General features: G+C 35.0%; 1 protein-coding gene across 2 annotated transcripts; it reads right to left on the bottom strand.

The window, feature by feature from the left end:
- Nucleotides 1-305: 305 nt before the first annotated feature.
- LOC146943135 (Phosphatidylinositol 3- and 4-kinase family protein) lies at nt 306-23,266 on the bottom strand. 2 transcript variants are annotated; one of them, XM_085757248.1, is made up of 26 exons: nt 22,108-23,266; nt 21,439-21,780; nt 21,144-21,305; nt 20,395-20,565; nt 20,028-20,186; nt 19,805-19,932; nt 19,339-19,645; nt 16,763-16,931; nt 15,888-16,105; nt 14,426-14,584; nt 14,137-14,319; nt 12,029-12,568; nt 11,569-11,928; nt 9,420-9,634; nt 8,391-8,574; nt 8,098-8,234; nt 7,852-8,002; nt 5,842-6,108; nt 5,016-5,093; nt 4,772-4,816; nt 3,358-3,530; nt 3,051-3,246; nt 1,886-2,026; nt 1,354-1,562; nt 944-1,105; nt 306-792 (listed from the first exon to the last, which is right to left on the bottom strand). In XM_085757248.1, exons 1-26 carry the CDS (start codon nt 23,104-23,106, stop codon nt 534-536), a joined length of 6,114 nt encoding a protein of 2,037 aa, XP_085613374.1. In that variant the 5' UTR covers nt 23,107-23,266; the 3' UTR covers nt 306-533. The 2 variants fall into 2 exon arrangements, with proteins under 2 accessions (XP_085613374.1, XP_085613373.1); XM_085757247.1 differs by having other exon boundaries at nt 21,144-21,308.
- Between the last annotated feature and the right edge of the window lie 694 nt (nt 23,267-23,960).

Raw genomic sequence — 23,960 nt, forward strand, 5'->3', positions numbered from 1 at the left:
ACAGTTTTTACAAAAAAACTAACGGAGAGGACCATAATAGTAAACGGTGTAAGATTTAAGGGAACAATTTGAGACAGTTTATAGTTAGGGGACCAAATTGAAATCCAAAAATAAGTTAAGGGACCAAAGGATTAATTAAGCCTAATAATAAACATATACTAATAGTAATAGTAATAATAAACGGTATACCAAAAAATAAAAAATAGTAGATGGATTGGATTGGATTAATTTTTCCATTTCAATTTTTTTTGTAAATCTCTAGAAACGAAAAAACACAACTGAAAAAAGTTAAGCTAAGGAAAGGATAGTATCTCATCACCGCAATGAATTGTATTTACTATTCAATAAGATTTACACAACTGTATTTTTACATCAAGAGGGACACGCAAAATGAAAAAAACAGAACTACTATTCCCTCCTCAATACTATAATGGAGTAAATTCCTCGAGAAAAAAAATCAAAATATAAAACAACAATGAATGTAATACTACAAGCAAACATGTACACGTTATAGGTCAGTTCTATATTATCTCTCACTTTTCAATGCCTTGCTGCAGATACTGTATCAAGTCATAACCAGCAGTTGTCCACTTATTATAAGCATCTTTACATACGTGGGTCATGAAATTAGCCGCCTCACGCTCACTCATCTCCGGATGAAATCTCTTCCGAAGATTACCAATGGGATCACCCCTGCTGAAGCAAGGTAACCCACTATCTAGCATCAATGACACAGTTGTGATGATCCCTTCCATATGTCGACGGGCAGCGAGGTATCCTTTCACACATAATCTAGACATGCAGCAAACATTGAAAGAACGGTTAATTTTCAATATATAAAAGAGAGAAGAAAAAAAGGGAAATTCTCTCCAAAAATAAAGGGGAAATGATTAAAGAGGAGGGGGGGACTTATTTGTGATCAAGCTAGAAATGCCATTACTACCTTAAAAATTGGTTCCATGTATCACTCTTCATGGCACCAGATGGATCTAGTAATTGTGTCATCTCGTGGCTCAGCTTAAAATGTGCACTTTCAAAACGCATATTCCCACCTGGAGAAGTTTCTAGAATGAAACCGAAGTCAATATGAACAAGCCTCCCAACACTGCAACAGCATATATAATATTAGTCATAGATTTCTTGGATCAGTACTTCATATACTTGCAGAGTTGCAGTAGGAGAAGAAAACAGAGAGGGAAGAGAACTGAAGATCACAAATAAATTGAACCAGGGGATCAATCAATTAGCATATAGGATGTTTCAGATACATATAAAGCTAAACTTAAATTAAATCCACTGGCGATTATAATAAGAATTGCTGACAAATTAATGAAGAAATATAAATATCTTTACTTATCAAATAGAAGGTTCCCATTGTGCCGATCCTTTGGTTGAAGCAAGAGACTAGCAACAGCATAACCTGCACTGCTAATGATGAAGTTCTGGCGTGCAGCCTCAAAACTGGAAGACCCGACAGGTCCATAGTCTTGCTGAAATATTTCAAACAACCCCCCATCAGTTGTTTCTCCCATCTGACTTCTACTACGTGTATTAGGCACAACCTGGCAAATGTACAAAAGAAAAAAATAAATATCCTACGTATGACATAAAAAATAATTATCACTGAAATCATTCCCAAATATACTGATTGGACGCTATTTGTTATTTCATAAACCCAAAAAGGAACTTCAAGATTAAGATTAATAACTGACAATTGAATCTCTTAAATTATTCATCAAAACAAGGTATTGAACTATATTCGTAACTGGAAGATGCAAGATTGAAACTTGAAAATGTGAAATGAAAATTTTATTGTTACAAATACCCGATCTCACAGAATTATCATGATGCTTCAGCGTGTTAGGATTAGGAAAAAAAAACTTACCTCTATTATACCTCTCTCTGGACCAGTAGGGAGAACACCATAAGGAAATAAATAAAGATTTAATCCAATGGCTTCAAATATATCTCTAAGAAGTGCTATTACTTGAAGGGCAAGAACATCTTGTCTACAGTCGTCTCCAACCTGGAGTGTAAGAGAACTCATTCAACCAAAGAACGAAAGAAAAAAATACTCCATCTGGTCCTTTTATAAGAGACATGGATCAACAAAAGTTTCGAAATGAAAACTTTTGTTGACCCATATGTCTCTTATAAAAAGGACCGGGGGAGTACAAGCTAAGCACAACTGACAAGAAGCAAGAAAATAATTAAGAGTTGCAAAAAAATTGGTTTATCTATAGACAAATTGGAAAAATTATAATACGCAGCTACTGATTAGTCAATTTTTTTCATATAAAGACCAACAATAATTACTGATATACTCCATTTTTAAGAGCTAATTTATAAACTGGCTTTGTTTGACACGAGTCATTCAGATATGTTTATATATATGTAACTGAACTATGGGCTAGAAAGCACAAGTCATGTTTATATATGCAACTAAAGTATGGGTTAGAAAGCACAAGTCATGCATGACATGGAAGTGTGGAAAAGGAAAATTTTAAATAAATATAAGATACCGTCAAATTAAATAAATACTAAGCTACTGCAACAGCACAGCTGTAACACGACACATAAAATTAGTATGTAATTAATATTAAAAAAAAAAAAAATCTTTATCAAATGAATGAACGGATCAATATTTTTAAAATTAAAGAGTCATTATATGGAAGAAAAGAGTTATATTTATCTAACTATTTAGGTATTTTCATTTGATAAAAAAGTTCAAAAACCAAAAGTAAAAAAATTGCAAAAGTAGGCGAAAAGAGTTTGTGAAGTGTTCGCCACGACACAGCTATTTTAAAGTGTCCGGGCGTCCTTGAATCTGACCGCTTCTATCAAGAGAAGCTATCTCAAGCCATCTACTCACTCACCAAAAACAAAATTAATACTTTACAATGTGTAACTAGAGTATACATGAGCCATACTAAGTGAGAATGTATCAACGAGAGATAAGTTATCATGTCCCTAGAGTCATAGTGCAACGTTTTACAAGTGTATGATAAGATGACAGTAATTGTAAATGTCAATGCTTGAAATGAGACTACCTTGAAAATGCAAGCTTGTGGCTTTATATCATTTTTGTCCCCATCTCGGTCAACTACGTTAAATGTTATCATGATTGGGACTTTTGCGGCTGATTGTAGGGGAATGCCACTATCTACTTGAATACCCCTAACAAGTTTACTAGGAGCTGTTGGTAGATAAAGGTCTTCACCATCCAGTTCAATTTTTTCCAACTCCCTATCACATATAGTAAAAAAAATAACATTAGGTCCAATGAATAATAATTTGAAAATTTAACTTGAGAATTATTAACAATAAAAAGTATCCCTTCAGACATCTGCCCAGTACCTTTTGATACCAGCTCGGCGTTCTTCTTTAGGGAGTGGATATAATACACCGGAAATAGATGTAACTTTGTCGAAGAAATCAAACTCTCTATTAAATATATCGAGTGCCTTTGGACTAAAACCGTCAATTATATGTTGCCTTACAGCTGGCAGCAGTTCTAAAAATGAACCATTCTGAAATAAAAGGACAAACTATAGTAAGTATGATTTGAAAGAGAGTTATATTTAGTTATATTTAGTTATATTTTCACAAGGGAGTGCTACAGATTGAAAGCCAGATCTGAAGATTTAAGCAAGACTAGAAAGATGTATTAGCCAAAGGAATCTGGAGCAACAGACATGTCATGAAGTCAATACTGTGACATAAACCAAGCATCGTTGAGAAAATGATGGAAACTAAGAAAATGGATTAGAGGAAAGAGAATCTGAGAAAATTTCTGTTCTCAAAAACCATTATCTAAAACTGAATTGCACTATTACAGGTTATGTTGATTATGCCTTCTAACTACCCAATAGCTAAGTCAAGACTTACTAACTATAGCATAAACTGAGATCGTATGATCCACATAAACTGGATTTAGATATCATGAATGTATATCTTTTGGGTTGTTCTACTTCACATAGGGGTACAAATGAATATCTCCTAGTGGCAAGCTATTCATCTCCAAAGACGTTCAATGAAAATTGATTTCCCTGTAAGGAATTATTCCATTCTATTACTCAAACAACTTTTTCTTCTGCCTCACTTTCCACCAGCTCCAATTACACGTGTGAGCATATTTCACGACATTTGTAGACTGAAACCAAGCCAGTAGAATCTTGTCTTCTTGTTCCCAGGAATCATATTCAGGAGAAACGTGATTTGCATTCGCATCTTCAAGAGGGTTGAATTTGGTAGGGATCGACGGATTAACGAGAAAATGGTATAGCTTGTGCGCTTTGATAACAGGTTCAACCTGTTGACACCATAGCAGATAGTTGTCTGAATCAAGCTTTTCGGAAATGACAGAAAGAGTTCTTGCTCGCCTAGGAAGATGATACAAGACTGAGGGGAGGTGGTGAGGGCATAAACGTCACCGGCGACGGTGGATTTACTGATGAGGACACAGAATCTACTTGAACTTTTAACACATTGATAGAATTATTGAAACTCGGAATTTAAGCCTTTCGGAGAGAGATTTCAGACAGTGATGGCCTGATGTTCAATATATATATATATGTGTGTGTGTGTGTGTGTTATATTCTACATTCTAAAAAATGTTTAGTTACACAACAAGCATGAACCCTAGCACTTCAAAATAGATTTTAGTTTTAAATCATGATGTTTTTGTTGGTATATAATAGCAATAAGATATAAAGAAACTCTTTTTTACAAAAAAAAAAAATAATAATAATAAAACTTGATGTTAGCATACCTTCACACTATTTGGATCTTTCCCTTCCTCGGGTACAGTCTCACCCTGTCCAAAAGAAACTCAGTGCTTTAACAACTTATTCAATAAAAAACAAAATTTCTAATGAATAAATAAATTCCACACAATGGATCATAATCTGCCGGTAAAGCAAATACAGTTATAAAAAGAATAGTTTGCACAACATAATAAATGAATACAATCACTTTCATGCATAAACATTAATAACTAATAACACAGTTTATACCTGCAGATGCCAGATAAGAATATGGGCAAATATGTCACTTCTTTGGGCAGCTCTAAGCAAATAACCTTCCACCAATCTCTGCAAAAATATATATATGCATCTGGTTATCAAATGAAAACACTGAAATATACAATAAATGTTAAAAGTGAGGTAGTTAGACGAGTCTATTACACAGTTGCAGGTTAGGTAAGTTAGTTATTGTCATAACTAGAGAATAACTAGCTTACAATAATTCAGTGGTAAGGTGGTTCAGACAACGGCTCTATAAATACAGTTCAATGTACAAAACTAAATAAATCAATGAAATAATTATCAGATTCAGCTATGTTTCATTTCTCTTTCACATGGAATCTTCACAATAAAAAATATCATAATATTGGTGCGATGTTCTGTCAACTTTTAAATCACTTCATAGAATTAAATTCGGTAAAGGATAAAAAAAATAAAATCAAAATGATAAGACGTTTCAGTCAAAACGGGGTTTTCAATTTGTCGAAACGAATTGCATCACGGTGTGAAAATATTCTGAAAGTTCAGGGAACAGGACAAATAACTCAAAAAGAAAACCACAATACTGCATAGTGAGACTCAAGACGGTGAAAACATCTTCCCACCCTTAATTTTATCTATATAATTTTGTTAGTCACCGTTATCTTTTAAAATCTTGTGTATTGTCTAAAAGACTTGGCACAAGGCTTATTTATGCTGTAGATGTTGAATAGTCAACGAAACAAAAGCATACAATTAGGTTTTATGTGACAAACAGTAGGAGGAAACCCAAACTATGGGAATAAACCATGAATTTAAGTTTCAGCAGATATCTAACCCCTTCATCGTGTCGCAATGTCTGCACCAACTGTGGCATGAAAAAAGTCACACGTTCAGGAGGATAGGATTCCAAAACCCTTAGAACGTATGCCATGACCCGTGGATGGCCCTTGTATGCAGGACTAAGGAACTCTAGAGCTTGTGTAATAGAACACGGAGCCCAATGAGGCAATTGTTGTAATAGCACTGAATTATCATCAACAGCCTTTGGGGTGATGAAGTAAGGCAATGCTTCCGGTATATTGCGTACATCCACTATATGTGCCTGCGAAGTGAATCTATTACGTCATATTTTCTAAGATGAATGAACACACACGTGGACACACACACAATAGCTACACTGCACATTCACAATAAAATATACTCTTGAGGAAAATATAAAACAGAATTATCTGACATAACAAAAATTAATGACTATGAATTGTAATTTAGCTTCAAAGGCACGTTTACCCAGAAGTAACATAATCGGTACTTTTGCTTTCTCCGTTTTCCATTTAGAGAAATCAAATGTCTCATTCCCATTTTGTCATGTTCTGTAAATTTCTATTTGCTGCCACAGACAGTTTTTTTTTGTATTGTAGCAATTATTGTTACGCATATTGTCATGTTTTATTAAATTTAATTTTAACCAAACTTAAGTTTGCAAAATGAAATTGATTCAAACTTGCCTTGCTTTTGCAAACATTAATTCAAACATGCACTTAGACTTTTCACCGAATTAATGTTGGCATACTACTATTACTAAAGTAAGTATTACGAGGAAGTGGGAATGGGTTATTTTATAGGTTCTGTGCATCTGCAGAACTCCATACCCATTTTATTTTCTGCAACTTTCTCAGTTCAGTATTGCTGTTCTATTTTCCAGAATAGAGCACTACTTTTGACAGTAAGGAGCTAGGCATCTTTTAATTTTTTAAAAGTAATTTTCGTATTCCTAAAAAGGGTTAAATATGTTTTTAGTCCCTCTAAATATACCAAATTTTTGTTTTAATCCCTCAAGAAAAAATTCTTCGATTTCTGGTCCCGCTAAATATTCTGTTTTCAATTTTACTCTCTGCTTTTTTACAAAAGATCACATTTCATGTTTCAAACGACTTTTTTTTTTACATATAATTGAAAAGAATGTCATTAATTTATCTAACTATTTAATCTTTAATCTTTATTAATTTATCTATAACTTCAAATTAAAAATTAAATTGTTAAGGGTCCAGTAATTGGAGCCCCCTGTTATTGGTTTTGTTCCTTGCGGCTGTGGTGTGGTTATGTGCCCAGCTCGCCTTTGTTTTTGTCTCTGCTGTATTTAATCACCCTTCTCTTCTTGTAACGGGTAGTTTTGATTTTAATAAATGTGATGTTTAAAAAATAATTGTTAAATTTAAGATTAAATAGTTAATCATTAAACTAATGATATTATATAGTCTTATCAACGATATGTCATAAAAAAAAAGTCGTTCGGAACACGAAATGTGAACTTTAGTAAAAAAGCAGGGACTAAAATTGAAAACAAAATACTTAAGAGTGACTGACTAAAAACATATTTAACCCTCCTAACAATGACCACTGTCAAACAAATTGGTCAGATTTTGAATACAGCAAATAAATTGCTTTATTTGCAGTTGGGTGATACAATCAGACTGGCTCTCCATAACTACTAGTATGATTTCCTTTTCTTTTTCTCAGGACTGAGACCTGATTTCTTTGGTAGGCACAAGACAGAATAAAACATTTGTTCTTTAAATCTTAGTCGCCACACAATTTAATTTTCTGTATCAAAACCATAAACCAATAGCAGCAGATACTGTTTACACTGCAAAGCATCCAAGGGTAATACCAATTAAACCCTCAACCAAATTATATTGCTTAAAGACTCCTTCAGCATCAAAAGAACATAGGGAGTAATTCTTGCTCAAAACATTAAAATTTTGACTTCAAAAATGCTAGATCAATTTCCATAATGCAGACACTCAACTGACTAGGCCAGTTCACAATCTTAATGACAAAAAAATACCTGAACAAGCTGAGTTACTTCAGTCTTCACAAATGTATTGGTTGGGAACCTAGAGGCCACTGATAAAGCAATCTTTGGGTCTACCGCGAAGGCAGTCCTGGTATGTTCTACCCATTTATCTGAACTAATCTTGGGTCTAGAACTACCTTCCCTGAAAAATACACAGATACCAGGTATTTGAAAGATCAGGACAGGAAGAAAAGAAAATATATAATGAAATTCCAGTCGTCAAAAAGAGATATATACTTTGTGTTAGTGGGCTGTGCCCAGACCTCAAGCCTATCAGCTTCATGTTGACATAGCATTAAAAGTAGCTGCCTCCGTTTTTCTCTGCCAACAGCATAGTTCTCCATTTGACCCCAAACAGGATGAAAGAGATCATTCTATGCATATGTAGATATTAGGATAATTGCACAAATCATTTCCAAGGTTTCACGAAAAATTAAGCAAAAAGGACGTGCTTTTAAAATTCAAACTAAAAAAATTAATGCTAAAAAGCCCAGTGTAAGCGGATTCAGTGCTAGACATAGAAATATTACCACATCAGCTAAAGGGTTCCCATTTTCTTGTCCATTTCCTTTTGAACCAAATTGAACAGCATCTCCTTTCACATTTGAAAGGTAATGAACAAATAGAGAAACAGACTGAGCCTCACATTGAGTAAAATTTGTATAGTTTGTGTCATACCATTCAGGCTCATAAGCAAACCAACCCAATGCGGCCCTGCAAATGCACCAAACAATTTCAATTAGTCCAAAGAAAGGCAAACATGGTGAATCAAGGTCAGTTAGTTATCTTTGCAAGAAACTACTTGCTCTAGCAGAACTGCCAATGTGAAAGTAAAGATACATGCTGTGAATATTTTAAGAACCAAGAAAATAAAGAATAAATACAAAAGGCTATGTTCTTGTTGAGAAGAAAATAAAAAATAAATACAAAAGAAACATTGTTTACTTTGATCACCTCGGTCATTTCCTGAAATATCTTCTATACAAAGGGCAAAACATTCAGCTTGAAATGGCAATAAGTAAAAGCACACATTTTTAAAATTATGTATTGATCAGATTTTAAAGATATGAAGGAAATAATTTTGACGGCATTGTTAAGTCAAGGAGAACATAATGAGAAGATGAAAATATTTGGCATAAAAGATTCACGTGGCAGGTTCAGAGCCTGAGTTAGTCTACATGATTTCACAAGTTCCAACTCATCCCATCTAAGCCCCCAAAAGCATATTGGCACGCAGACAAAAATTGACCATCTAAAAGTGAAGCAGGCCAAAGTTGCATGGTTTCCAAAAACACCTTTCACATCACCACGGTAAGGGAATTGAAACCATGCAAGAAGAGACGTTGAACAAGGAATACACGTTATAATCTTTTGGGAATACAGAACGTGCTTTGCAAAACGCGTACTTCATATAGAAGAGAAGAACAAAATGCTCAATGAATAATATTTAACAAAGAGATTGCCAACAGCCCAACAATACACTTAGATGGGTAAAGAAAAATAAAATATACGAAAAAATGCTCAGAGAATGCCAAAGAAAAAAATTATAAGATGTTCACCGATAGATCCGATCTTCCAGCAGCTGAAGCCCCATTTGAAATTTTTGTAGATGACCCTGAAACTGGCAGGAGCAGTACTTGAGCCCTAGAAGCATGAGAGTGAAAAAAGTGCCAGTGGCTGCAGGATGATGTGAAAAATTCCATGGAAGCTTTGTCGTCCCCTGCAACATCCTACCGAGAAGCAAGAGTTGCTCCACACTTTGGTGTCGAACCGCCTACAGGGACAAGATAAGTAGTAATACAGGGAATAGAAAGATGCAATTTTGTAGTTGAAACTAGATTCAATGTTTTAACAAAATAGAGGTGGTAAGGAACAACGAAATGCCCTCTTCAAGCACTTCAATCCATGTTCGCAGTGTTAACTGTGATGAGTATTAAGATATTGAATGTTAAAAACATGCATCAGCAATTGACCAATCATCCAGAACACCAGAAAATATTATTTGGTGGTTACTCTAGGTAAATTTTAGGTTTCTGAAACTAAACAATTTGCCCAAGAAGTCAAACCAAACATAATTAGATTTACAAGGCGGTCGTGGATTATAAAAAAAAAAATGACGCAGTAGGAATATTAAAACAATACAACAACAACCAAGCCTTATCCCACTAAGTTTGGTCGGCTAAATGGATCAAATTATGTCATAGTGTTCTATCATAAACCATATTTTGGTCTAACTCATTAATCTCCAAGTCTTTTCTAATAGTTTCTTTTATAGTTTTTCTAGGTCTTCCTCTGCCTCTCGTGATCTGACTATCCTCCATTGCATCTACTCTCCTTATAACCAGGGACGGATACATGTTGAACAATGTGTGGGCTTGTGCCTGCATAAAGTTCTAAGAATTTTTGTTTAGTAGTGTATTATGGTGATAGTTGACCACACACATGGCCTACACCCATCACACAACTTTTCTCTCTTGGCCCACACTTATCATACGTGACATAACCTTTTCTTGTTTCCAAACATTAAAAAATCTTTTTAAAATCAAATCAACAACCAAAACATGAATCCTTCAAAAAAAAATAAAAAATGAAAGCACTCACAAGTCACAACATGCAACAATAGCACACAACTCTCTTTTGTTTCGTTCCTTTCCCTCACTAATTCGTTCACGCCTTTTTTGTTCTTTTCAAATGACACCATACGATCAAGATCATTTTTAAAATTAGAGGTGATTGGTGATCTTTGAGTAAAGCTAGTAGAAACAAGAAAACATATTGTGTACCCACCAGTTGGTATACAGGGCCGGTCCAACAAGTTTAGAGGCCTAAAGCTATTTTTATTATGATGCATTTTACAAAAAAATTACATAAGTTTTATGAAAATAAATAAAAAAATCCAAATTTGTTGGAGCCAAGAGTTGAACCTTAGACATAGAAAATATGAGGCCTACACTTTAAACTCAACTTGAAAAACACTCATTCATAAATTTTCATATTATATATTTAAGTAAATGAAAATATTTTGAGGCTTTTCTCCAAGCCAAAAGTTTGAGGCCTAAAGCCCTTGCTTGGGCCACATGACCCTTGGGCCGGCCCTCAGTATATTTACTAGTTATCTTTGATACTGCAATAGTGAGAGAGCTTTTTCTGCTATAAATATTAACTAGAATCGGATGCGAAGTCACATAAGATATAAATGATTAAATAACTGTTTAGTTACTTGTGTAGAGAAATACTTTTATTGATATTGAAAATGAAAAAATCATTCAATCTTTGCGGAATATAAAAATTCGTAGAGAACAATTATGATGTATAATTATGCTTCCAAAAATAAAATAAAATGTGATATATAAAGTGCCCCCACTTTTCAAAATTTCTGGATCCGTCGCTGCTTATAACAGAATCTACAGGTTTTTTCTCTACATGCCCAAACCACCTAAGCTATTTTCCGCCACCATTTCTACTATAGGTGCTACCCCAACTCTCTCTCTCTCTCTCTAATATTTTCATTTCTAATCGTAATTCTATCCCATTATAGGTGCTACCCGAACTCTCTTTCTAATTGTTTTTTCTATATTTTCTATATCAAAACAATATGCCCACTTAAGATCACAGCCAAAATAAAATAAACAGCAATTATTACAATTTAGAAAAACAGGACCACGACAAGAAAGTGTAAGTTAACAAATACAGTGAGCAACTTCTAACCTCAAAACGATCAATGAGAAATCCAAGCCATAGTCGATGAGCAATTATCTGCTCAACGAGATCAATCTGAGGCTGTGATTCAGGCTCCCCGGGGGACAGGTGAGGCCTTAGTTTTGCAGCAGGCCCACAGTACCTTGTTTCAGATGCAAAAAGACCCCGCTTGGTATCAATTGTCCATAACCATGCATCAACAAGCTCAGCAAGGACAAGAGCTCCAAGCTGAGGTGCAGCAGAAACCAACCATGTCCATATGAAAACACCGGTTTCCATTGCATCATGTGTGGAAATATATGCAGGACACCAGCAAAGAAGACGGAGAAGTTGTGAGAAACCCTCCACATTCGATTTAGATCCAGAACTCTTGTCCATAAGAAAAGCATAACTCAGATAAAGGTACAAATATGGACTCCCTAAGAGTTATAATTAATACCAACTAGATACAAGGGAGAAATGTGATTACCAAATTCGACAAAAGCAGCACAGTAGCCTGAGAACAAGTTTCACGAAATTCAGACCTGACCACTTCCCCACCTTTCTCTGCTATGTTGACAAACTGTTGAAGTAAACGCACAAACTTATTAAGCAACATTCCATTGAATGAATCATCCTCAGCTTGTGGCTGTGGAGGAAAAGCTCCAGATATAATTCTTTGAAGCCCAGCTCCAAGCCCAAAACCTGTAGGTGTAGTAGTACTGGATTGAAATCCACCAATGCTGTTATACAATCTTCTCATGCCGGCAATTTCTCCAGCGTGGTTGCACTTAACTGTTGCTGCAGCTTGGTTGCACTTACCAGAACTGATAACCTCTAAATTAAACGATTCCGACACTTTTAAGTTTGCTCCTGAAGAAGCAGCTGCTGCAGCCAAGACTGCAGGAATATTTCCTGTTTGTGTTGACCAGTTGTCATTTTTCCCAGTGCCAATTCTTATCTCAGATAAAAGTAAAACAACGTCAATTGTCTGTGCTCTTTGCCAATTATTTGCTTTGCAAAGTTTATCCTGATTTGAAATACAAAGAACCAGATGTGCCAAAAGAACTGTGAGGACTTCAAAATAAAAAAATATAACGCAACATTTTCAATTACAGAAAAATCAAATGGAATATTATAAAATATCTCACAATACCCTTTATATTATATTCGAGTATCTTAGGTTATTTCCTAGTATCATCTTAGATTATCTCTTCAGATTAGATTTTATATTACTTATTAATATTATTATCTTAGGTTGTTTTTTATTTTTCTCAATGACTAAATTGGGTCATGCAAATTTTCTCAGAAACTAAAGTACTAAACTTTCATATTGTTCTTTCAAAAAAAAAAACTTTCATTTTGTTATTTGATAAGGTTAGATTTTATAACTTATTAATATTATTATTATTACTTTCTTAAAAAAAAAAAAATTATTATTACTAGCAATCAAACGGGCACTCCTTGTCCGTCCGTCCGCTTTTTTTATTGCACTAATGTGTATAAATTACGAATGGTAGTTTATATAATTTTGGTTTTGATTAAAATTATTTTGATTGAAGTTATAGGTATAGTTCTACCAAAAAAAATTATAGGTATAGATATTTTGCACTTTCATATTGTAACAAATTATACTTATCTTTCTCAATGACACAAAATATAGCAAAAATAATATAAATTCTTATCTTTTTGAATGACACAAACAATATAGCATTCTTATAGTTTAAGGGTATAATTGGAAGTGAATCAAGCCACCCCAAAACCATGTATTCCCTTTATATATATAGTATAGAAGATTATTTTCTATTGATTTCCTATATATTCAGGATTGAGTGTTGTATCCCTATAAATAAGGTTTAGTGTTTACATTTTTGTAAAAAAGTCAATATCAGCCATATTTCACTGTAATAATATTTCTCTCTTCCTTTTATCCAAAAACCCACAACTTCAATAAGCTATCTAGAGCCTAGTTTGATCCTCCTTGATCTGTCTTGCAACTACTCCACTACCAAGTTCCCAAGAGGTTGAGAATATAATAATAGTATCCTCATTTCCGACATGTTTCCTTAAGTGTATTGTACTTAGTATTAGTTACTTAAGTGTATCCCAGTCTTGCTATGCAGACTATTACACAGCTGTTAACCGCTGTCAATTAGTTAGGACAGCTGTAATATCAGCTTAGGGGTTATAAATAACTCTAAACTTCACCATTCTATTACAATCAAGTAATACAAAATTCAGTTACAGATTCTCTGTTCTCTCTTGTCTCTCTTTTCTTCAAACTCTTTCAAGCTTTCTCTGTGTTCATCAGTGACTGAACACAAAGTGATGGATGGATAATGAGGAGAATCATTGGAAGTACATAGAAAATTATGGCTCAAATCATATATGTTTTTTTTTTTTGTGTGTAGACAATGATGCTCACCATCCCAAAGGAAAAGAACAACATCCAGCACTTGACATTTACTTAAAAAAGAAATTTGTGTTTTAATATTCAAGTAAAAATTATAAGTTTTATAAGTATAGGAAACAACATTTTAGCCCCTTCAAAGCAAGGAAATACTAAATTTTTTTATAAATGAAATAAATCAGTTAAACCTGAAGAAGGCCCTGGCTTGTGCATGGAGCATTTGAAAGCGATTTAATTATCCATTCCCGAACAATTCTCTGATACAATGAACGGACTGTCGATGTCCAAGCAGGATCGTTGATGCCAGCGGAAGAAGGGTCATCGTGAAATGAAAATAGCAACGAGTCTAAGCAGGATGAATCCCATAGAACCTGCAAAGATATAGTTTTAATCTTAAATATAAATGACAATTCCAAGAAAAGAAAAAATATAGGAGACACTGGGAAAACTACACACGTGCATACACATTTTTTTTACCTGTGGAAACTTATCTCTAAGTTGAATTAGCAAGTTCTCTGCAATATCTCGTATATGATCCTCCCTCTGGGACAGACTTTTGATTAGGAAACAGGTATGCATTGTAAGTATTGAGTCTCGGCCCTCAGCTTCCTGGCCTATCTCAGATATTCGATCTTCCTGCAGGCAGACCAATCAGTTATGCATATATAGAGTGACACAAATAACATACGGATCAGCCTTTAAAAAAGTCAACGGCATAGACACGGTCAGACACGTAAATGAAAGCACTAGTAGGTCAGATAACTACAACCCCATTGCAGCACTTGAAGGGGTGTGAATCTATGCCATTTGTTGATGTACATAAACATGAAACAACATTCAGTTTGATTTTATTATAGTGGGGGAGGGGAGTCCAGTTTTGGACGAAAAGATATGTGGATATCATCATACAGATGCTAATTATTTATAGAATAAACTCTTAAATTGGTCCTCCAAATATTTTTGTCACCAAATTAGTTTCTAAAATATACAAAATAGTTACTAAATTCATCTTTTGTTTCATCATTTCAGTTCTACATAAAGATAAATGTAATAAAAAAACTCTGTCATAGACCAATGTGGTGATAATGTAAAGCTTTGGAGGATCAATATAGGAGCTTACTCGTAAATGGAACAAAAATAATTTTTACAAACAACTAGTGACTTTTTGTTAAAAAAGTTCTAGGTATTGGATTAGAAAAAAAAAATGACAAGCATACAATGAATTATATGCACATTAAGAAAAACACTCACAAAAAAGAAAAGGAAAAAATAAAGAAAATATAAAACTTAAATTAGAGTGAAGAGGGATGCTCACTTTGAAAAAAGTGTAAAGTAAAACAGCTAATATAATAAAAAGCATAACGGAACAAGTACAAATTTCAAAGGAAAATTTACTTCAATGAAAACTATTGTACTTTTATGACAATTTCTCGTCAAACTTTCTGCACAGATTGATTAAATTGTGAAGGCTTTGTAGTTAACAATCAATAAATTGTAGTACTTCCTTGATGCATAAATAAAATCAACGGTTCAGGCCCCTTGCCTTTATTCATAATAAACAATAAATTGTGAATACAACAAGCAATATTCTCAATATGAGAAAATAGAGAACATATAATTGTTTTGCATATGCATAGGAATTTTATGCTACTACATGCAGCCTTTTAGATGAATAGTAAACAATGCTCAGTTAAAACATGATTTTTCAGTATCAAGTTGATACCTCAAATTTATATAAAAAATGCTACTAAGAAAACATGGTATCGTAAGAAAAAAACTTGGTATATTCCTTGTTTTGAAACCTACAACCCTTTAAGATTATACATAAAGGAAGTATAATCAAGTTAAACACAGATAATTTAGTTGAACCTGTTTCAAATCAGCTAAAGCTTTTGCAACAACTGAATTCAGACGAAAACATTGTGAAACTAAAACCTACCATCCATGACACAGCTGTTTCAAAAGCCCTGTGAACGATCGCAGTTAAGCACTGAAAGACAGCTGGCATTAGATTTGGAGTCTTAAGATATTCAAAGACACAAGTAAAAGCACTTCTAGCAGTATCCATAGTGGTGCCACCATTTAGGATTCCACCATTGCTGCTAAAGCGGATGATCTCGAGAAAAGCTACAGCAAGAAGATAAGTAGCCTTCACCCCTGTAAACAAATAATGAGAAAGACAATCACCATGCCAGTCACGATAGAGTGGGGGCAGTAAAAATTAACAGGAGTTAAGAAGGAGCAAGGCAGTGGATTCCAACCCAAACCGAAAGCATGAGAGACATAAGAATTTAATGTAGAAAACAAGGGGTGAGTGAAATTTTAGTTGCTTGTCAACAGCACAAGGCTATGAACAAGTTTTCGTGTAACCAATATTCTATTAATTCTACTAATTAAATAATAAAAACAATCACATCAATCATGAAAGTTTACATTTGCATATACAAACCAGAAAAAACTAAGTATACACTTCCATAGAATATGACATTGATCACAAAACACATGCCATCATGTCACCTAAGAAATAATCATTTGTCTTACTGCTTGTTATTGGAACAATGCTATGAACAAGTTGAATGGGAAATGTCAGTCTAAGAGATTCCAGCACATGTCCAAATGTGTTAAGTGTTAAAACATTCAAAATATATCTTGATTTCACAGTGAATTGTTTCCAGTCAACAATGCATTTGACATGGGAGGAAGTGTTATACAAGAGATGAAACTGATATGTTCCCAAGGCGAGGCAGCCCCTCTACAAACTGATGGTATTGACAGTTTCGTAGAAATATAAGGAATATGGTAAATGCAATCCACCTGAGATTGTGGTCATTGATGCCACATCAACTCTCCCACCTAAAGCGGCAGAAAGAGCAGTTCTCTGTGCAAGAGCGGCTTTCTCATTGCCACTGCCTTGGCGACTGCCTGGGTTGTGCAGAGCATTTAGTTCTAACTCGTCCTCAAGCCATTTCACTGAGCTAACAACCTGGACAGAAACAGAGAGACATAAGTAAAACTTCAGTTCAGACAGATACCTAGCAAACGGACAAATTAAGGGAGGTGAAAGGGAGTTGCTGAATTTGTAGCATTAAAGTTTACTTTAATCATCGGAATGACAACTTTTCTTTAGGATAAAGAGACTTGTGTAAAATAGAATGCAACAAAACTATACAGGTTAAAAATAATATCATAGGCTGAAAACAACGTCACTCATAACTCACTGTTAAAATGGGAGGGGTTCCTGCAGTTGATATGAAGTTCATACTACCACAATCATATTTAACATCTTCCCAGGATTTTAAAAGTAATAATAATATAATAAGCCATCCTACAAATCAACGTCCCCAGCAGACATGGTATTTGGTGAGAACTTAAGGGTTTAACAGATCTTTGATTTTACCATTGGCCTCTCATGTTAAATATCCTATCAGGGGCAAATTTTAACAAGCAATGTCATATGTTTTGCACATGTCTAATTTTTTTTTTTAATAGTTTGATAACTCTGGAGGTCTCTCAATTATATGGGGAATTTTAAATATAAACTAAAAAAGTTTATAATTGGGTCCATAAATAAACTAGTCAATGATTTGCACTTAGATCCCGGAGGCAAAAAAATTAATCTGATCCTTGAACTTTTAAATAATATGCAATTAGGTCCCTGAACTTTCAAACAATTTGTAATTAGATGCTGAACTTTTAAATAATTTGTAATTGGGCCTCTAAATTCAAAGACTTAATTACAAAAAAAATTGACCTGATAAAAAAAAATAGTTAAGGAACCTAATTACAAATTATTGATGATTTTATGGACCCAATTACAAACTTTGCAAGTTCAGAGACCTATTTAAAATCTTCAAATAGTTTAGAAACTATTTTCATAATAATGGATTTAAATTTCACAACATTATACAACCACTGTCATCAGTTTCCATAACTGTCCCTGGCACTCTAGTTTGAAACCTTGTAGCCACCATGCCAGAATCAATAAAAATAGTGCAACTATCATGCAACATAAATATTTGTATTATGTGCATCAGTAGCTACATTAATAAATTTAATCATAAACTTCCTGGTGCAAATCCGCAGTTGCAGAATAAATATATCCAACCTTTTAGTTATTATTATATAGAAGAAAAATGGCAATGCTACTTATCTACTTATTATTTCAATATTTGCATTCTAAAATCAAGGCATTACTTCAAAACAATACCTTCATTACGAATATAGTTCAAATCCTTATGAAGTCCACCTTTATTAAAGCATTCAACAGAAAAGAAGCCCACCTCTACTAAAAAAGAATAAGTATGCATGCATTGAACTGAACAAAAGAAGTCCACCTCAACTAAAGCATTCAACAAAAATGAGATGGAATAACATTGTAGATAAATTTTCTTAGACTGCTTTGCATAGACCTGACACATTCAACCTAGTGCACATTTGGTACATGAAATAGTCATTGCATTCATATATCTATTCCACAGAAATCATAATTCTTTAGTTGGTTAGAAATTAAAAAAATAAATATGAAACGATGATTTCATTCTGGTGTTTGGTTCAGGAATATTTATTCCCTCCTAGAGGTGAGAATGGCCAGTCCAAACAAGCTGGGATTATTAATAATTGTCTTTTTTCCTTGTCTTATAATGATGACTCCATTCTATATCAATTCTTATTAACAATCATACGAAATCCATGTGATTCCCTTCTCTTACTCTAAGTCTTGGAGGGAAAAAATCAATTATTTGTGTATCAGTATTACAAGGAAAAAGACCATCCATAAGCATGAGGCTTTAAATAACACAGTTCAAAATTCAAATCATAGTAAAAGTAAACGTGGTAAAGATCCCGATAGATAGCTAAATGGTATTGAAGTTTTTCCAAGTAATGATGAATCATAAAAATACTTTTAGGCTTTGTTTGGGAGTTTGGAGGGGAGGGCTATGGGGGGTGGGAAATATAGGGGAAAATGCAGAAGTCTTTCAAATTTTTTTAAAAAGTATTTTTTTACAGAATGATAAATTAACGCTTATAATTACATAGATTGAATTTGAAGAAATCTTATAAACCCTCTAAAACCCTCCAAAGTCCTCCCCCAATATAATTTTTTACTCCAATTCCCCCAAATTAGGGGGATTTTGTATTATGAAGAAAATTAAAAACCCCAAAACCCTCCCCTCCCAAAACTCTAAATTCTTTCCACTTGCTCCTTCCTTTTTCCCAAAGTCTTCCCCTCCCTTCCCCTCCAAACTCGCAAACAAAGCCTACGACAAAAACAACCCAAAAGTCAAAGCAACAAATGCACTAATGTATTCTATTAAAAAAAAAAACATGTTGCAAATAAACACCAATTGAATTCTTTCCCCGATAACTAGTATATTTTGGGATCAACTTACTAGTGGAGGAGTCCCTTGTGCAATTTGATTAACAGCAGAAGACCACTCCATATTCCACATATATGGTCCATTTACAGCTTGAAGGGCAATTGCACCCATGCTTCCCATACTGTTCAGTGTACTGGAAACTGATTTTGTAGTCACCTGAGTCTTTTGTACAGGAGGGGCTAGGCCAAAAAGAGCAACATAGAACCAAAGGTTTCGAAACAGCTTTAAAACCGATGGCTCCACGTTTGAAGTAGGATCAAAATCAGAACAAGCTGCAGCAACTGCAGGGAGCAAAGGACCCAGAAAATCTGCTCCACTCCTGTAGTGAGTAAGCATCAGATGTGAAATCTTCAGAAAACATGATCCATCAAGGAAATGAAGTTGAATAAAGGCCTACTAAAATTCTCAGCAAAACATTGCATATTATATATGTATGTGTGTGTGTGTGTCATGTGCTCAGCGTAAAAAATAGGTATACCTTCCACTTTTAGACTCGGCAGCTAAACCAACATCTGAGCACAGGGAGAGTAATCGATGGCGATAATCTGAACGTAATCTATCAGTAGTAAGACCAGTGGCAATAAGAAGAAACCCTGCAGGTAGAGTCTAGAATTTAATTGAACTAGTGAGAATCCATTTGATATTTACACCAAACTAATCAAATTGAACATGTGTTGTTGACATTTTGAGATACTACATACTTCAACTCTCTCAGTTGTAGCTTCAGGTGCTTCTGTTTTGCTTTCAGCTGATCCCACGCTAGAGAGTTTATTCAAGTAACTTCGAGTCATCAAAACCACTGTCTCACGGTAAGATTTCTCAAAACCTAAACTGGCCATTCGAGACACTGCATCTAGAAGCTGTATGGTTTGCAATAAAAACTATATAAGATTCATATACAGCCGCCAAAGGATTAATAGATTGGAGCTATTCTTGCATAAGCATAATGCCTCTAGACAGTGTACTTGTACAGGAATTACTCTTACGGATAATTTATAAAAACAGAGTCACAATAAATTTAAGAATTTCAGATCAATTTTATAATATATTGAATACAAAGTTCCATACTCGGAGTCTCAATAAACTAGGAGTTGAAGCATCGCCCTCTTCTAAGCTTTCTATAAAAAGAGGTAATATCACATCTACCAGCTCAGACTTGTTGACTGCAGCACTTAGTTCAGCAAACAGGCGTATAACGTTTAGCTGTACAAAAGGAACTGCAGGTTTCTCTTGGTTGTCCTGAGGGAAACGAGATTTCGAAAGTAAGTGAATGTTTAACGCATAAATAGATATACGATAAAATATCATGTTTAGAGTAAAAAAATATGTCAACTATTTCGGCACAAGAAAAAATGCTGAAGAAACAGGAAAACCTACTGACCGTATAAATAGATATCATTACCGATGAAAATGATGAAATTAAGGGGAATAAATAGGCACGTATCAGAAAGCACATGTGTACTGAAGTCCACAAAGTATATGGAAATGTAAAAAAAATGGCAGCCCGTTGCACTAAAGCTCCCGCATACGCAGGGTCCAGTAAGGGATCCCACCATTTTGGTAGATTGTACACAGCCTTACCCTGTTTTTTACACAAGAGGCTGTTTCCAAGACTTGAACCCGTGACCTTTCAGTCACGTGACAACAAATAAAAATGTATACATGAATATATAGACGTAATATATGTTATGTTATATAGATAGATATGTACTCACACACAAAAAAACAAAATACAGTACAACATGGACACACTCAAATATATTTTTATTTATTATCAGTTTCTGCCTCGTGGATGCACAAAAAATTAGTACACAAACCTGTTCCCCATAATCATTCCGTTCACGTATGCTTGTAGCTAACCCCATTATGTACGTGTCTACCGGGGCTCGCTCCTTAGTCCAGCAGGATTCGATAATCTGACAGCTGGCCTTTGTGACACTCTCGAACATGGTTCCCTGGTTGCTACTCCATGTTTCAGGCTGCTAAGTAACATTTCAAAAGCATTTAAAAAACAAGCAAAGCAAACTTCATGAAGTTATATGTCAATTGGAATGAAAGTTTGAAAACAAAATGTTAATGGAGATATGATATTGAAAAGTAACCAAAGTGCACCTGAGCACAAACGTTGAGAACAATTGGTTTTAGGCGAATGAGCAAAATCCGCAATGGCTGACCTCCTCGGGCAATAGCAATTTGTGCTACCCCAAGAAGCAAGGAACCAAAGAGCTCTTCACATGTTCTCAACTTCCTCCATCCAGATAGCAAGCACGCCTCGGCTGCATCTATCAATATTGCAACTGCCTCATAAACCAATCTCTTGACGGATCTCGAATCAGAATCCAATGCCGAGAGGCTCTTGATTTTCATAGAAACTGCAGCTTTATAAACTGACAATTTGGTATTAATTCTAGCTTTTAGACTTGACCCCTGCTCGTGCCAATCCCTCTTCCTTATCTGCAAGAACTTGCAAGCATTAAAACATGTCTCACTCCTCAAATAAACCTAAACTTTAACCACTATAGTGGCACTATACCGTTATAGCATAGCTGTATTTGGACAAACCGCTATTGTTCCGCAATACGCTATTTGGTACAAAATGTTATCAAATAGCCGCTATAGTGGCGCTACTGTTGCATAGCGGAATTTTAACAATGCGCAATTAACGACACTAGGTTAAAATTTAACCTCACTCCATTATCCACATTCAACAGTGTAAACCATGACGAATCATAACAGAGAAAATAAATACAAACCGAAGGCATTGTACGAAAAAATGATTACCTTTAGAAAAGCAGACATGGATTGAATCTGCTTCTTCCCAATCAACCTAGCCTGCTCCAAAAGCGCGGGATCAACATGAACCTTTTCCAACACATGAGCAATCACTTTAAAAGCAATTTCTTGTCTCTCCAAAAAGTCCACAGACTCTTCCTCAAAGGAAGTAACCTGTTGCCCAGAAGAGCCTCCACCAGGACCACCATCATTTAAACCTAAATTTTGCGCCAATTGATCGGCATTACTCCTCCATATATGACTTCCCCCATTAGTCACAACCGAACCTCTTGATGAAGCGGTGCTAGCAGTGGCATCATCACCAGCAGCCTTAGAAGCCGCGCCACTCGAATTACTAGTCGGACTACCATTATAATTGGTCTGAGATTGATGGTTTCCACTCAAAGGCGAGCTCTGAGCAGAAGAATTATCCAAATTTCCGGCATTTTGCTCCCCAGGCGTGCTCGGAACAGCCACAGCAATCTGTGCCGCATATTGTTCAATCAAACAAGTAACCAATTTATTTCCATCCGAAGACGAAATAGGAAGAAAATTCTGCGACACAGCGATCAAAAAAGCCCTAGCAATAACAGAATCCTGTTCCGCAAACGCGGATAACACAACTTCACCGGTGAATCCAGCAACCTCGTCGGCGAAATCCGACGAAGATTGTGCAGCTTTGGAAACATAACCAATGAAATCGTTGAAGAAAGATGCAACGAAATCGGCGTTGAACGGTTGAGGCCAAAAGGAGTGAGTAAAGGAATGCGGAATTGAACGGAGGAACTCGATTGCGACTGATTTAGGTCGTAGATCGGTGGAATCTACGCAGTTAGATAAGAAACGAGCGACGGCGGTAACGGCATTGAGCTGAGAACGCGAAACCCTAGGCGATCCGGCGGAGAGATACTCCGGCGGTGGACATTTATCGCAAATCCATGAGAGTTTATCGGAGAATTGAGATGGATTTTGTGCAATGAGGTCGCATAATTCGATCAACGCTTCCATCACGAATAAGGGTGAAAATTCAAACGAAAAATGAGAGAATGTTGAGAATTTCAGAAGAGATCGTGGCGTTCGATTCTCTCTCTAACCACGTACCAACATTGTTACTCTTCTTCTCGTCGTTGCAGTTTCCATGCCATGGTTAATGCTTTCTTTTCTCTTTTTCTCTTTCTTTTTTACTTTTTCTTTTTATATTTTTTAATTCATTTTTTTTTTTCCTTTTGGGTTTGCGATAATTTTAGATTCGGGTTTTGGATTTGTCTAATTTGAACTAGAATTGGGGGTGGGGTCAGTGGGCCACGGCGTGTGTACTGTGCCTCAGCGATACGGCATCCGTTTTCAGTTTCTCACGCGTGGGAAATACATGGTGTTCATTTCATAATTATTTTTGGTTGGTAAATTCATTTTTCTTTTTTTCATACTTCGAAGGCATTCGTTTTTCTTTATTACTACAATAAATAATGATAATGACTTTTTATCTATATTCTCAACTAGATTTCATCGAAATAAATAGGGAAAATATAGATAGACACTTTTTTTCCATACCACTCTTGTACACATTAGGAGGGTATTATTTTGGTAATGTGCAATAAAGAATAGTACTATGTAGTTATTTTGACCCACATTGCCATATGTTGCATTTATGTGTGGGGGTCTAAGGGGTGTATGTCACATATGTGTGTCTATGTATAAGCACTCAAATAAATATAAATAAACTAAAGATCAAAATACGTCCTATGTAGGGCCTTTGGAATGTGTTTTTCAAGCAATTTAGTATTTACCCCTTCTCGTCACATCTTATAGAAAAAAACAATTTTTTAGGTTTATTTAAATAATTAATATATTTGGTATATATA

Source organism: Medicago sativa, chromosome 3 (assembly GCF_051527215.1).
Source record: "Medicago sativa cultivar Bolivia chromosome 3, Bolivia_mono, whole genome shotgun sequence".
In the NCBI taxonomy this organism is placed as follows: domain Eukaryota; kingdom Viridiplantae; phylum Streptophyta; class Magnoliopsida; order Fabales; family Fabaceae; genus Medicago; species Medicago sativa.